The sequence below is a fragment of the Aphis gossypii genome, chromosome 3 (genome assembly GCF_020184175.1).
Source record: "Aphis gossypii isolate Hap1 chromosome 3, ASM2018417v2, whole genome shotgun sequence".
NCBI lineage: Eukaryota > Metazoa > Arthropoda > Insecta > Hemiptera > Aphididae > Aphis > Aphis gossypii.
In genome coordinates, this window is record NC_065532.1 from 51,367,683 (window position 1) to 51,384,738 (window position 17,056).

The window sequence follows — 17,056 nt, forward strand, 5'->3', positions numbered from 1 at the left end:
TAAATATTTATCAATAATTGATAAGTGATAAAATTAAAATGATAAATTCGCACATTTTTACATATTATTTAATATTTTGTATTTTGTATTTTTGTACCTACCTATTTAATTATTAACAAAAATGTTATATAGGTACATTAAACGTCTAACTATATTACTACTATAATAAAATAATCCTTAATGCTAAATTCAATTAAATAATTGAAAATTAATTCTATAAATCTATAATAATATAAAATAAATGCAATGTTTATTATAAAAAGTGATATGAAAATAATATTATTTCATAGCAAACATCTGAAAAAATACAAAAGAATTGGATGTTACTTCTATTCTATAGACTTTAAACATGGTAAACAACATTATTTTACATTATTTTACACAGTTTCTTGCATTTTCTTTTGAAGTTTAAAGGTTTAATATTTTCAGGAGAAAATCAAATATTACCCATGAAGTATGAACCTAAAATAGTTGAAAAGTCCAAAAATACTGTACCGCCCAATTTTAATAGTTTAAATCATATTACTGATAATCCAAAGACTTTTTCCATCATACTGCCACCACCAAATATCACTGGATCTTTGCACTTGGGCCATGCACTTACAGCCACTATTCAAGATATTGTTGTTCGATGGTTTGTTATTTAAATTAATTTAATTTTAAATAATTTTTTTTTCAAACAATTTTTTTTTAAATCAGGTACAGAATGAGCGGTGTCGATGTAGTATGGGTACCAGGTACTGACCATGCTGGTATTGCCACCCAAGTAGTTGTAGAAAAAAAATTATTTGCTGAAAAAAATATTAACAGGCACGATATTGGTAGGAAAGCTTTTAACCAAGAAGTGATAAAATGGAAAGAAAGCAAAATATCAATTATTAGAAATCAATTAAAAAATCTTGGTGTAACATTAGATTGGAACAGAGAGATTTTCACAATGGATGAAGTAATTAATTTTTATGGGTATTTGATTTATTTATCCCTCGTTTTTTTTAACAATTTCACATAACCGATATGTTTTTTTATTTTAATTTATTTAAATTCAAAAAATATATTTTCAGAAGCAAAGCAAAGCTGTCAATGAAGCTATTATTCGATTATTTGATAATAAACTTCTATACCGAAAATATTCATTAGTTAATTGGTGTTGTTCTTTGCAATCTACAGTTTCTGATATTGAAATAGATCATAAAGACATTTTTGGAAGAACTTATATTAGCTTACCAGGAAGTAATACGCCGGCAGAATTTGGAATTCTCACTGACATAGCTTATAAATTTCACAATTCTGGTTAGTATCTACATTATTATCATATTAAATTGGTTTAAAAATACTTCTTTTATTGATTATTAGATCAAGAAATTGTTGTATCAACAACTAGACCAGAAACTGTACTAGGAGATGTAGCAGTTGCAGTAAACCCTGATGATGTTAGGTATAAAGGACTTAACGGTGTAAAATTATGGCATCCTTTTAGGAAATGTACTATACCTATAATTTATGATCATTCTGTTGATAAACATTTTGGAACAGGTATTTTTATCTAAAAGGATTTAAATGTTTAATGTTTAGATTTTATAGTTGTCTTATCTTTTGTTTAAGGGGCAGTGAAGTTGACTCCTGCTCATGATATTTTTGATTATGAGTTAGCTGCTAAACATAATCTTCCTATTGTCAATGTAATTGACGAATCTGGAAATATTAACTGCAAATATGATGAATTTAATGTAAATTATGATGAATTATAAATCTAATATATTGATGAAGATCTGCAAAGTATAGAAATATATTTGTACTGTTTATGAATATTACATTTTAGGGTTTACCAAGATATGAAGCTAGGACTGCTATAATTCAAAAATTAAAACAAATGAATTTATTAAGAGACTCAAAAGAACATAAGATGTCAATACCTATATGTAGCCGCACTGGTGATATAATAGAACATCTACCAAAACTCCAATGGTATTAATTTAAAATTAATTTTTTTTATATATGTATATATAGTTTACTTTTTATTTCTGAGTTCAGTTAACATCTACTATTTTCAACTTTTTAAGGTTTATTAATTGTAAAGAAATGGCCCAAAAAGCATCAGAATCATTTAGAAATGGTAAATTAACTATTGAACCTAGTCATTATCAGAATCAATGGCTTTTATGGCTTGATAATTCCAAGTATATAATTTAAATAAAATATGAATATATATTTAATGAAATTAAAAATTGTAAATATATTTTTAGAGATTGGTGTGTATCTAGACAACTCTGGTGGGGACATAGATTACCATTATTTGAAACTAAATATGGTTGGATTTCTGCACATAATACAGATGAAGCTATTAAAAAAATTGGAGCTAAAATTAAATTAACTGAAAAAGAATTGGCCACTTTGGATATTCGTCAAGAAGAAGATGTATTAGATACTTGGTTTTCCTCAGCGTTACTACCTTTCTCTTCATTTGGTTGGCCCGACAAGGTTAATAATGTTAATATTGAACATTACTATTAAATGTTTAAGTAGCAAAAATTATAATGCTAAATTATTGTAGACTGAAGATTTAAAAAAATATTATCCTTTGAGTGTTATGGAAACTGGACATGATATTCTAACATTTTGGGTTGCCAGAATGGTGATGCTTGGAACATTTTTAACTGGATCACTTCCTTTTAAAGTAACTATATTTATTGAAATATTAATTTACATTTAAGAATTGTTATAGGATTTTTATATGTTTAGAATGTGATTTTACATGGCATGATATGTGATAGTCACGGTAGAAAAATGTCCAAAAGTCTAGGAAATGTTGTAGATCCTGAAGATATTATCAATGGAATTTCATTAGAGGTAATTACCAAGATTATTATTTTATTTTTAATTTATTTCATTGAATATATTAGGATTTACAAAACAAAATTAAAGCCAATGCTAAATCTGGTACAATATCATATGATGAATTAGAAAAAGCCTTGGTGGGACAAAAAAAACTATTTCCAGAGGGTATTAAAGAGTGTGGTACAGATGCCCTTAGACTAACTCTTGTTTCTCAAAACATCAAAAGTAAGTTAAAATGATTTTAAAATACAAAATATTATATGTAGGTATGTAAATAATTGCAGATCAAGTAATTCACTTTGATGTGAATGAATGTTATCAGAATCGTATGTTTTGTAATAAAATATGGCAAGCTACAAGATTTGTACTAATGTGGGCGAATGAGAAAAAAGTTCATGACTATATGTCACTGGCTCCCAATAATATGATGCAATTTTGGATACTGAGTCGTTTGGGAGATTGTGTTCATACAGTTAATAAATCATTCCAAAATTATGATATTTACATTGCTACAACTAAATTGAGAAAATTTTTTTACAATGAGTTCTGTGATGTTTTTTTGGTACTTATAATTTTAGCATATTTTATCCAATTATATAAGTATAATGAGTAATAAATAAATTTACCAAATTATAATTTTTTTAGGAAACATGTAAACCTATATTTGAACATGGTACTGATGAAGAGATTCAAACAACTTGCAAGGTGTTATTATATGTTCTAGATACTTCGCTTAAACTCATGAGCCCAATTATGCCTTTTTTATCAGAAACTCTTTATTGTGCCTTACCTGGGAAAAATAAATCACAAATTGCATATACTCAGTTTCCTGAGCCAGATGAAGTATACCTATTAAACAATATTGTATTCTATGTAATATTACCGTATACTACAAAAGGTAAATTTTTAGTTTAGGCAATGGCGTAATGAACAGTTGGATGCTGATATGAAAACAGTGAGAGATATAATCACAGCAATACGTAGAATTCGATCAATAAATAACTTTAGCAAAAATCAGTCTGAAAGTTAGTTAAATTAACATTCTATTTTTTGATCTCAAGTTATATGATATATTGTATTTCTAGTTATACTACATTCAAAATGCCATAAATTATTACACAAGTATGAAGATATTATTCAACATTTATCAGGATCTACATTATGTTTTTTAGAAGAAAACTCTAGTTCAAATTTGAATTCTATTTCTGATATAGTTGGTGATCATACTGAAATTCATCTTCTTTTAAAAGTATTATATTAGCACATAAAATATTTTGTTTATCTTAAAATTACTATACATGCATATAAAAACGTTTACATGAATATTATTACCTGCCTGTATAAGTTATAAACATTTTGAAAAGAAAATGTATTTTTCAGGGTGGAAGTTTAGAATATAAGAAATATTATAGTATTTTAAATTCAAGACGTCAACGTTTACAAAAACAAGTTAAAAAAATCGAAAAATCACTTTTATTAAGTAAAAATGTTCAAAATAATACTGAAAATGTAAGAGTAACACGGGAAGATAAGGTATATAATTTTATCCAAGATTATATATATCTATTAAATATATATCTAATACATTATTAATTTTCAGATGCATTCACTGTTGCAAGAAATAGATAGAATCAGCATGTACATGAAAACTATCAAAGACAAAGAATTAGTTACTGAATAGGCAATTTTAACAATGAATAAAATGAGGGTTTTCAACATAATACTTTATGCCAACAATTCTAGTATAAAATTTAAATGAGCATTTATTTATTATTACAATCTACCAGTACAAACTGTTTATTATTTAGTTGATGTTTTATTTTTGACTTAATAAAGTTCTGAGTTAATTAACTCTTAGTTGTTTTTAATTATATTGTATGTACCTATTTATACAGTCATTTGTGTACAGAAAATTAAAAAAAAATACATACAATACAATCACCTGCTTGACCATAAAATAATTAACTATTGCTGAGAGAATTACTTAATAACCCATTTATGAGAAAATTTACATAACCTATTAAAGATAATAATATAAAAAACCAATAGATCAAAATTCCTATAGCCAATAAGGTAAAATAAGATATGAAATAAAGTATATAGCATCTTGTCATGTATAAATCTATTTTTATTAATAAATATTTAGGTAGTACAAAATTTATAAAATACCTATTTGTGTTCATAAAAATTGTAAGTAAAAAAAAAGTAAGTACATATTTCTATTTTGTACTATTATAAACAATAAGAGCATCTGAGCATGCATATTAAGTACTTTTTTTACACTTTTTTGTGTATTGATTTTCAAGCCCTAATTATTACATACTAACAAAAGGTATAATATACACTTTCAAATTTGTTAGTGATTATTAATTATAATTATGATTGTAATTTTTTTTACAAATCGAAATAAATTATAATTTTAGGCATAAATGTTTGTATGTCTGAAAATACTGATTTTTTCAGAGATTTTTTACTGTTCAGTGTGCTTTGTTAAATTAACTGATTTAAAATAATAATTTTTCAACCTTGTGTGTAGCTAGTTTTGACCTCCTATCTGTCAACACCAAGCTAGCTTTTAAAAATATCCGTTCGCATAAACAGCTACAACACATAATCTTCTTCAGGCTATAGGTATAGTCTTGGGTATAATAATTTTCTTTCATGCCACCAAACTAATGGATATTCTGTTATTTTCAGGAGTGGTTCAGCCAAGTACCAGTCAAGTTCCATAGCCACAGATGAATGTCCCCTCCAGATAATTTACTCACTTTTTTATCAACATTTTTTCATATAGTTTCTGACCCAGAAAGTTCACTATACTGTTTATTCATCACTAATTCTTGATTGTCTTTCCCAATAGATATTCCCTGAACTTGACATGATAGAGATTCATATTCTCTTAAGCAATGACACAATGTCATATTCTATTCTGTGGTCATACATTATATCATTTAAAAATCCTTGTTTTTTCTTAAACTTTGGATTCTGTAGAGTTGATTGTATGACTACTTCATTATCTTCCAAGTGATTAAATCATTTAAATTTTTGTTGTAATTTTTCCTACAAAATATTTGCCACTGAAGTTATTTCATATGGCATAGGTACTGTATCACTATAGTACACTGAGTAGATGTGTCTGGACTTGCTTTTGAAAATATTAAAACCTTTGATATGGATACATATTTATTGCTACTTATTTCAATTTTTATATCATTAAATATTTTTTAATAACTTGCATAAGTTATGTATAATATCCCATTCATGGTATAGTTATATTATTAAGATTATTATTTAAAGCTGTCAATGTGGACAATACTGGGTCTTTTATTTTTTAAATCTTATTTATCATATCTTAAGTAGAATTCCACCAAGTTGGATAATTTTATTTTAATTTTAAAATGGGACGACCTCCTTTTACTTGATCGTCATCATTGATTATATAGGTAGTCAATGTCATCATTAAAACAAATTAAAGCTTGGTTGCCCTGTTTGAAATATTGTACAATGGCCTTTACTTTTGCAATAATATCATTTACATCCTTATGTTCCAAACCATAGACTACTACTAAATTTATGCTGTAAGTGAAACATCTAAACTTCTCCACTAACACAATTTAATTGCTGCAATGATGTTTGATACATTGCCACTAATAACCATTGTCTAAATTCCATTTTTTTCAAAAGAAGACCACTGTATGTCTTTCTAAAAAATGGTGACTTCCTAACAGAATTAATGACAACTTTGTATTATCATCTATATAATGAGCAGTAAGAAATATAAACAATTGATTATTTAAAAATGTCCATGCATCTGTAGTTAAACAAATCGATAGTACATTTTTAATATTTCTTTATTTAAATTTATAGAAGTCTGGGCTGGTTCAGAATATGTTGATTTTGATAATGCTGATGCCTGTTCAGAAATAGTTGTTCCTAAGCTACCTACTAGGATCATCAATATTTTGTTTGGTCACTAAGTTTTGAGCTGGTCTTCGCACGTTCTGTTCAAGTGTCACTGTTATATGTTTTATTTTCATATGACAAGTCAAGTTACTACTTGAACCACCACCATAACTAACTTTATTGGTACAATAACTACATTTTGCGTAATGTATATTATTGATATATAGACTATTATTGTGTAATGGTTCCAAATATGACTTCTTTTTTTGGAATATTTTGGTATTTTAATAAGTTTTACCAAATTAGTTAAAATAAAAAACATGATTGTTAGGTGTTTCACAATAATAAATCTATTATCTATATATTAACGTTAATAATAATATAATAATTTTTTTCTAGTAAGGGACTGCAAGAATAATCATTTTAATGGTTTTTATAAATATAATACAAGTTATGTCTTACCTATTTTTAAGTAGGTAATTAAAGAAATGTTAAATATTATAATTATTCAATTTCATGATTAAATATTTAAAATTTAATTACCTATTATGCATTTAAAAAAAAAAATTATTATTACTATTATTAACTACTTATCTAAACCTAACGGCTAACATTACAATTATTTTAATGCTTACCGTAAAAAAATGTAATAAGTATCAATTTGAAAAATAAATTGAAAAATTATCAAAATAAAAATATAAAATTTATAAATTTACAAACACATTACATAAAACACTCTGTACTCAGTAATAGTCAATACTCAATTGGCTAATATAATATGAAAACTAAATAACCAAAAAATTATTAAGAAAATATAGTTTATCTTAATAAAAGAAATGATTTTCAGATTTAGTGAGAATTTTGATAAACTTTCTAAAAATAGATGGGAAAATGCTCTGGGAATTCATGAATAAACTTGAGGTAATTTTACTATATTTTTATAGATTTTTAATCATTTGTCCAAAATTAATATCTTAGAACACACTGCCAGTACATTATAGGCACATATTATAATAGTCCATTACCTATTAACATCAATCGCCATTAATATATAATAACAAATGCTTTGTTGTGGACTGTATAATAAGAGAATAATTAATGCATATTAGTATTTACTATTTAGTATACGAAATCAAAAACGAATCAAATAACCGAATCCCGAAATCATCCCATCTCTAAAATGATCGTTTTTGATAAGTTTGCCAGTGGCGGGAGATTCGTTATAAATATAACTTACACACGGTATTGCATTTAACCTGTTCCTGTTTCCATTTACCATTCATGTGGTATCATCATATTTTATCAGTTATCAAGTATAGAATCATGATCGGTCCGTGACCAAAAAATACGACTCATGTTCTGATTTTACCTCCAATAGTCCAATAGTTCAGCAAATAGCAATCCAGCATTTTCGTTCAATCGTTTGCATTGTAAATCATTTTCTGCCTAAAGTCGATCATTCAATCATTGTTATTTTAGTTATTTGTTTTTGTATTTTGTTCTTGAGTCTTGACAGTGCACAGTGTATCGGAAATATCTGTTTTATTACTCGATGTTGTTTATACCTAGTGATTTGAACGTTCCACAGTTTCTGTAGTTAATTATTTCATTTTAATATTTTACTTACCGTTTAACGAATGTCATATGGCGTTTTAACTGTTAAAATTTTATTGTTCTGTTAATCCTAAAGGAACAATGGATATCCCCAACGAATTACCCATTATTTATACAACACCAGTTTTGATTCCCGGTTTTATTTTGAAAATTCGATTACAAGTTGAAAAATAGTAAGAATACTTATTACCATACATTAATAGACAATCAATGCCTAATCTTTATGTACCTACTTAACTACTTTTTAAATGTTTTCTAATTATCTTTGTATAAATATTTATAGATAATTAGAATAAAAATAATAATAATAAATGAATATTCTGCTTCAATCTATTTTTTTAAGACACTCGATTATTATGTGTTATGAGATATAGTATAATATCAAAATTAGTTAGATGTGACAGTGTGCTGTAGCATGCTGGGACAGTTAAATACATGTAACATTTGGGCCAAACGGTCCAAAAGGTTAACCAAACATTTGACAAGACATATTACGAATACGTTTATTTTAAATATAAAAACAGTTTTAAAGCACAGCTATTGAGCTAATATGAATATTAATTTGATTGAGCTATACAACTTATAATAGTTATAATATCATATGTATAATTGTAGTAGGTAGGTACCTTATGTATTATATTGATCACAGATTATTCATCTTAAAAATTATTTAATTAATCTGTGATAAATGTATGGAACTATTGAAGTAAGAACTCTAGAGATTGTCTAGAGCATAAAATAGGTATTTCAAAGGTGCTCAATATTATTATTGCTTTTTATTTCAATCAAAACATATCTTTTTTATGTTAATTAAAATATTAATCATATTTGTTGTTTACTTTTACAATTATGTCTGCTGATGATTAAAGTATAATATTTAAGAGAACGCTACATGTATACTCTTGTCTCTTACATGTATCATTTCCATATCATAAACGCAAAACTTAGCAAATTATACATACTGAATAAGTAATCCATTTAACTCTTTTTTGTTTATTTCAGTAAAGTGATTTTAATATAAAATTTAAATACAAAAATAATATCTAGGTAGTGAACTACACTAATTTTTATAATACAGTACTCTCGATAACTCGAACCTTGATAGCTCAAATAAATAAAATTCCCTTCCAAATAACAATAATAGTTAATGTTAAAATAATCTTGTTAACTTGAAAATTAATTGGACAAGATTTTGATATCTTGAATTGTTTTATCCTAATTTAGAACTAAATACATGTAGTACTATGTGTGTAAGACGATGATATAGAAGAAGTCAAAGACTCGCAATTAGAACCCTGTACCATCATAAGTAAAAAAACGACATTTGTTTTAGAAAATTTATATTAATTATGAAACCAATGAAGGTATGGAAGATTTATTTAAACCACTCGATTATTTAGAAAATAGAATAGAGAACATTGTTTTAAATAAAAATAAACAATAACCTTTGGACCAATTCTCTAAAAATAATATATAGGTACTTCATATGTATATTTTATTATTTGTTTAATGTAAACTATTAAATTAATTTAAACTTTTTTTTTTTTTAAATAATACATTTTTTGATAACTTGAAATATTTAGGAAGTCAAATTTGTTTTTTTCCTTAGTGAACTTCGAGTTACCGAGAGTAGATACACTGTATTTTAATTGTGAAGCAAGATATGAACATTTTAAGATTCTTGATTGTTAATATATTTTAAAATATGTACATATCTCGCTTTAATACTAAAATATTGAAAATACCCATAAGGTTTAGGTAATCACATTTATAAAGAATAACATTTCAAACATAATGTAGAGGTACCTACCCCAATTGTTTAGTGTACTTCTGTTTTCGGAATGTACCATTCTGCTGCCTTTACAATAGTTTTGGTGAAAGGTTGGAAAATAAATTGAATGCCTTAACTATGTCTAATAAATATCACGATATAAGATAGTAATATATTAAATCGTGATATATATAGAAAATAATGTCTTAAAATAAACAATTTCTAATTTAATTACCTATTATATTTTGCAATAATTAAAAATGAAAAAAGTATTTTTTTTAAATTTATTTCTTAAATAAACTTTTAAAACTTGTATTAACTGTTTTCCATGTGTAATAATACAGTGATAGGCAAAAATTCCCAAAATGTCAACACTTTAATCTAGTACTGTAAAAGTTTATAGTATTTAAAAATATGAATATGATAAAATGAAAAATATGAAAAATATGAACCAATGTGGACTTCGGGTAAATGAATAAAATGCTTACCTATTTAAATATAGGTACCTATTATCCAACTTACTATTTATCTTTAAATATATTAGTATATACTTGAGTAGAGATTAACTATTTTATAATTATTTAGGTATTTACTTCCTATAAAAAGCTTTATAGTTAATTAAAGTCGTTTTGTTTGTAAACATAATGTAATAACTTACATTTCTGGTAGTAATATTATTTAATCACTGTTATAATCCTTAAAAGGCATTTAGTATATTTTAATAGTTTTTATAAAAAGTATGAGTATATAATTTATTGTTTAAATTATAAAATTATAGGTGTTTTATTTTATAGTTATTTATTTTTAAAATCAATAAATTAAAAGTCCAGTATAAAATGGGTTTAGGCTATTTAGTTTTTTAGAATACTGAGCCGTCTGATCCAAATACCTCTCAGTTCACCTTTGACAAGTACCTATTATAATATTATGCAAATCCTTAGTTTATTTGAGAATTATAGCAACTAGCAAAAATGTGTAATAGGTACGTGCCACGGGATCTAAAGATAAAAATTTGCTTACAATAAGGTTCGACATACCTATATAAATATAAGCATAAACATTTTTATTAATAAAATGTAACTTAGAAATCACATAATTCTAATACTTTCCTTAATAATACATGATTGTATTTTTTTTTTTAATTAAGTTACCTATTTAATTTTTTTCGAAGTTTAAATCATTTATTAAAGAAAAAGTAAAAAAAAAATCTTATTTTGGTTGTGTTTTAGTTAACCAATAACTAAAACCATACATTAAAAAATGAGAAGTGAACTGTAGTAGTTAATTAAATTGGTTATTCTTTAGTTTTAAGATACGTTATAAATACATTTTGATAAACAAATGTTAATTATATTTCAGCTCTAATCTACTGAATTATCTTCAAATTAATCATGACTCAAAATCAAAACATATAGGTGTCATACCAAAAATAGATTTTGAAAAGGTAGTTAATATTAATAATTTACATTGAAATACAAATGACAGTAAACTCCTATTAATATTTATACATTTTAGGTTGACAATGTAATTGGAATCGTAGCTCGGATTCGAAGTATAATTACAATTAATTCTGTTCAAGATTTTGTTTTGGTTTTGGAAGGAATATGTCGTTTTAAACTGGATGTGAAGATAACTGATGAACCATTACAAATTAATAAAATCATAAAAATTGAAAATTTTAAAAACCTCCAAGGTAATTAATATTTTATACATGCAGGGTTGAGCAGTATCTTGAATCTTTTTACAATGATATGAAGTATCGCTTGTATTGAGTATTTCATAAAATTTTTATTGATACACTCAATATATTTATGCGATACTTTGAAAAATTAATTTTTACAATTATTTTCACTACCAACCACGACTGCTTGACTTTGTTTTAGTATAATACCTTAATATGTATAAAAAACACGGCAAATGTAAATTTATAAATACCATAATTTTAATTATTTTTAAAAAGAAACATGACATTATATTATATTAAATAAATAAACTATTAGTTTTTTAGATACTATGCACAATATAAATTAAATTAAACCCTGATTAATGAATATTACTATACCTTTATACAATAACAATACACATTATATAATTAAACATTTATAACTTATAACATAGGTATTATTGATTATAGTATTATAATAATCAGTATTTACGATTTTTATCAATATAATATATAATATTAGTTTATTAATTAAGTTATTACTTATTTCATATGCATTATTATTAAGTTATTAAATGTTGTGGTCTATACTCTATATTAATTATTAACTAATTAATATGTATTATAATAATATATACCTACAACCTACCTAATTATGCGTAAATACAATTTTTTAAAATCCTACAACTAATTTTATTCAAATATATCGAGAATCGAGTATCTAAATATTTAAAATGTAAGTACCGAGTATCTAGTATCTAGTTTTGGGATTCTGATTTTTGAGTGTCTTGCCCATCGCTGTATACATGTATACTGTAAATTATTAACTAAACAGTAAATATATATTTATTTAGGCGACGAAAAAGTAATAAATAAACTCATATCTGAATTTAATAAAGTGGTGATTGACTATTCACAATATGCCGAAGACAAGTTACATGAACCTGCGAAACGATTCTTAAAGGTATAATCTAATATAATTTAAACTGACAACAGATCTATTGTGTTACCTAAGGCTTTTATTATTTTACAGATTTTATCTAATAAACTTCCATTGTATCAAATTGTTGATTTATGTCTAAAAGGTTTTGTTCATTTAACTCCAGCTGATGCCTATGAAATTCTTAGAGCTACAAACTTAAACGATTTATTAATATTTGTTACAAATCGGTTAAGACAAGAAACAATTAGTATGTCGTATTAAATAATGAATATTTTTCTAGGCATTGTTTACCTAAATATGAATAATTTAATTTTATGTATATTGTTTTATTTTAGAAGAAAACAAATATACAGATTCTGATAAAACTGGTTTAATTCCAGTTATACATTTTAATGAGAAAAATAATGTTATGTTTAACTCCAAGATACCTGAGGTACCTGCTTCACATGAATTAAAACAAATATATAAAGCAATTAAGTCAGTATGATCTAGATAATATATTGTATCAATATTTAAAATAATTTAATAATATTTATTTTATTTTATTGTCAAATGTATTTTTTAGAGGTTCTGGCATGCCAATTCCAGTACATAAAGAGATTATGAAAGAATTTAAAAGACTTAATGAAATGAGTACTAGCAATCCTGATTATTCTGTATTAATAAATTATATCAGTTATGTTGCTAATTTACCATGGAACAAACGTACAGAGGAAACCTTAGATCTGGAAAAAGCAAAAAATGTAGATATTAATTGAAATACTAGTATTTAAATTTAAATTAAAATATTTGATATGCTTGTAGATGTTAAAATTAAATCATTATGGTATGGATAAGGTCAAAAATAGAATACTACAATTTATTGCTGTAAAAATATTGAACCCAGATCGGCGAGGACCTATTCTTTGTTTTGTTGGGCCACCTGGTGTTGGCAAAACATCTATTGTTAAAGCCATTGCCAGTTCTTTAAGTCGAACTTTTAAAAGGTATAATTAACTAACATAAATATGAATAAAAATAATAATTGTATTTTATTATAAACAACAATCAAACAAATTTATTTTATTTCAGAATATCATTAGGTGGAATAAATTGTTATTCTGATATTAAAGGACACAGAAGAACATACATTGGGGCTATGCCTGGTTGTATAATACAAGCTATTAATCAATCAAAAACAAATAATCCTGTTATTTTATTGGATGAAATTGATAAGATGGTAAGAAATAAAAATAATGCTGTTATAATTAAAAAAAATTATTAGTCAACATAGTGTGTTGTAGTACATATATATACGTCTTATGTTTATACTTAGTATAAAGGTTCAAATGGTGACCCCGCTGCAGCATTATTAGAAGTTTTAGATCCTGAACAAAATAATTCATTTGTTGATTCATATGTTAACTTGCCTTTTGATGTCAGTCAAGTGATGTTTATTGCAACTGCTAATAATGTTTTAAATATACCTCGGACATTACGTGATCGAATGGAATTAATTTATTTAGAAGGATACACAGAAGTATATCATATTAATAAACAGAAGTAGATAATAATACCTATTTAATTGCTAAACATTTTACTAATTTTTTTATAGGATGAAAAAATGCAAATTGCTGAGCTTTATTTAATTCCCAAGATACTTAAAGATCATAATATGGATGAATTACAGATAACTATTTGCAATAATACTATAAAAGACATTAGTATGTTTTCTTATTCATTTTTATTTACAGCATTATTTAAAGTATTTGTGTTTAATTTTTACTAGTTCAAAAATATACTAGAGAAACTGGCGTAAGAGAATTGCAGCGTAAACTTGAAGCTATTTGTCATTACATTGCTGTTGATGTTGTTGAAAATAATGATAAAAAAATTAAAAACTATGTGATCACACCAGAATTATTGTTGAATATTTTTGACGTAAGGACTTAAAGAAAATTATTTTTTTATGAAATTTGTTACGTAAAATTTAATATTTCAGGGTGAATTATATTATGTGAAAAACACATTGGTAGAAGAAAGTTGTAATAGAGTAGGTATTGCCATTGGATTGGTATGCACCCCAGTTGGTGGTCTAGTTCAAATTATTGAAGCAACCAAATTGTATTCGAAAAATGAAAATAATTACCTTATCTTAACTGGTTTAGCTGGCAAGGTTCTAAGAGAATCAGTTATAATTGCACAGAATTGGATTCAATCATTTGTAAAAAATGTAAATGACCAATAACAAAAAATCACTAACTTATTTAACTATAGTTTATTTTATAATTTTTTTTATTTTTATTTATTAAATAGAATGAAGTTGGCATAGAAAATTTCAGCGCTCATGTTCATTTTCCTACTGGAGGAATTCCAAAAGATGGACCGTCTGCTGGGATTACAATCGTTTGTGCATTAATCTCTCTTTACTGGAAAATACCTTTAAGGCCAATGATTGCAATGACTGGTGAAATATCATTGAATGGAAATGTATTGCCTGTATGTAATATATTCAATTTTGTGTTTAATTAGTAATTTTTTATATCATTTGATTTTTGCATTTAAAGATCGGTGGGGTGAGAGACAAAATTTTAGCGGCATACAACTCAAATATTAAAACTGTCATCATACCTGAACTTAACCTGAAAGATTTAAAAAAAATACCCAAAAATATCAGAGTAAGTATTCTTGAAAAATAAATAATAATTTAATTTGTATATCCACTTAGTGTTCAGTGGCATATTTACGGAGGTGGTTTTCTGGTCAAACTCCCCCCCCCCAGAACAAAAAAAATTTACTTAATGTTCAACAAATATTTTATTACAGGTTTTCTAATAATTTAATGATGTAGATAAACTGTTTATATAACTAATCTAAGACAGTTGGGTTATTTTGATATGGATTATCGCTGAGTTTCCTTAATTCCAATTTGTGTTACCCAGATAGGGTTTTTAAAATTTTAAAACCTGCCTCAAAAAAATATTGAAAATACGTCACTGTTACAATGTATCTCTGTATCAGTAAGTTTTATGTAATGAAAATCAAGTTGTTTTTGGTTTGAAAATAATGAGTTACCTTTTTTGTTGTGCTCATCATTACTAGTAGCATTTTTAACTTGATTTGTACTTTAAGTGTCAAAGATAGGAATTTTTTATTTTGTCTGTAATCAAAATATTTTCCAAGTAAACTACTCATAACTCATTACTTAATTTTTATTCTTCAGCAATTTAAAAATATCAAAAATTCACTCTTTAAGTATTAAATGTTTATTTCCTTCGCATAAAATAGTTATTAAAAAAAAAATCATCTTTGTTCTTAAAAACTAAAGAATTATTATGCCGGTTGTTATTAATAAATATTTTATTTGCTTTAGGAGAATTTAAATATTATTCCAGTGAAAAATGTAGAAGAAGTATTGGATATTGTTGTTCCTGGAGGATTGGCAAAACTGCAAAATCCATCATTTTCAACTACAATAGAAACATGTAAACTTTAGTTCTAGTGTGATAAACTATCATTTATTTGTAATTTTAATTTTATTCTTTCAAACAATACTATGTTATACATGAGATACATGTTTTAATATTAATAAGTTACTTACCTAATCAAATAAATGTAATGGACCAATTTAAAATATCTATTAGGTGCTTATTATTAACTATAATATTTATTTTACTCTTTGGAAGTTGTAGTTTCAATTAGTATTACAACAATAACAAACTCAAAGAACGATATTTTTCAAATATTGAAAAAAGTCAAGATTAAGTTTACCTCACCAACCATACTAGTAATAACCTTATTGTTGATTGATGCTGTACATTAATAACTATGCGTGTTAATTAATTAATTGATCGTAATCTTTTTAGGGTCAACATTTGCATACACATTTTATCAAGATCATCAATTAAATTATTTGCCTTTAAATTATTGATAGGACTATTCATACACTATTTGACAGTCTAATGGAACTTGTAACCAATTCTACTAATTCATGTTGTTGTAAATAACTATCAAGTATTCAATTAATAAGATTTATAGCATATTATTTTTTTTATTTTATTATAACTGAATGCTCATGAGTTCTTTTTGAAACTAGTGTTACATCATCATTCAAATCTCATAAGTTGTTTTATCAATAAAAAAATAAATGAGAATAGTCCAAAGACTTACAACAGTGTCTGCACATGGATCAGTTCCACCAACTAAGGCTCTGTTCGGTTATAGAGAATTCAAGAAAAAATCATTATTATACAAAAACAACAAAAGAAAACTTTATTTACTACAAAATATTTAGTACTGGAAGATATGGTAAACCAAGCTTATAATAGTAAAAAGTGGGATTAAACTT

The 17,056-nt window shown here is 25.3% G+C and overlaps 2 protein-coding genes across 5 annotated transcripts in view; both read left to right on the plus strand.

Moving 5' to 3' along the window:
• The window catches only part of LOC114122432 (lon protease-like), a 28,944-nt gene extending 12,598 nt beyond the window's left edge, over positions 1-16,346 (plus strand). Inside the window, exons 1-16 of one of the 3 annotated variants that reach the window (XM_027985087.2) lie at positions 8,083-8,525; positions 11,483-11,567; positions 11,639-11,816; positions 12,641-12,750; positions 12,820-12,976; positions 13,065-13,206; positions 13,295-13,472; positions 13,534-13,715; positions 13,801-13,948; positions 14,045-14,248; positions 14,324-14,432; positions 14,498-14,649; positions 14,711-14,941; positions 15,025-15,207; positions 15,276-15,386; positions 16,082-16,346. In XM_027985087.2, the coding sequence (XP_027840888.2) occupies positions 8,434-8,525; positions 11,483-11,567; positions 11,639-11,816; positions 12,641-12,750; positions 12,820-12,976; positions 13,065-13,206; positions 13,295-13,472; positions 13,534-13,715; positions 13,801-13,948; positions 14,045-14,248; positions 14,324-14,432; positions 14,498-14,649; positions 14,711-14,941; positions 15,025-15,207; positions 15,276-15,386; positions 16,082-16,204 (2,385 nt within the window). In that variant the 5' untranslated portion in view covers positions 8,083-8,433 and the 3' untranslated portion in view covers positions 16,205-16,346. Of the gene's footprint in view, positions 1-8,082; positions 8,526-11,118; positions 11,150-11,482; positions 11,568-11,638; positions 11,817-12,640; positions 12,751-12,819; positions 12,977-13,064; positions 13,207-13,294; positions 13,473-13,533; positions 13,716-13,800; positions 13,949-14,044; positions 14,249-14,323; positions 14,433-14,497; positions 14,650-14,710; positions 14,942-15,024; positions 15,208-15,275; positions 15,387-16,081 lie in introns of those variants that run through there. The other 2 variants (XM_050203246.1, XM_050203245.1) reach the window with 2 other exon arrangements.
• Positions 85-4,687, plus strand: LOC114122452 (valine--tRNA ligase, mitochondrial-like). Of its 2 annotated transcripts, XM_027985115.2 has the most exons (18): positions 90-352; positions 430-634; positions 700-946; positions 1,062-1,290; positions 1,354-1,533; positions 1,603-1,727; positions 1,820-1,965; positions 2,061-2,177; positions 2,244-2,478; positions 2,552-2,674; positions 2,740-2,847; positions 2,901-3,060; positions 3,120-3,397; positions 3,481-3,678; positions 3,746-3,860; positions 3,921-4,084; positions 4,216-4,368; positions 4,436-4,687. In XM_027985115.2, the coding sequence occupies exons 1-18, from the start codon at positions 247-249 to the stop codon at positions 4,514-4,516; spliced, it is 2,970 nt and encodes a 989-aa protein (XP_027840916.2). In that variant the 5' UTR covers positions 90-246; the 3' UTR covers positions 4,517-4,687. The 2 variants fall into 2 exon arrangements, 1 of the variants encoding a protein (XP_027840916.2); XR_007604887.1 differs by lacking the exons at positions 4,216-4,368; positions 4,436-4,687 and having other exon boundaries at positions 85-352; positions 3,751-3,860; positions 3,921-4,066.
• Positions 16,347-17,056: the final 710 nt, after the last annotated feature.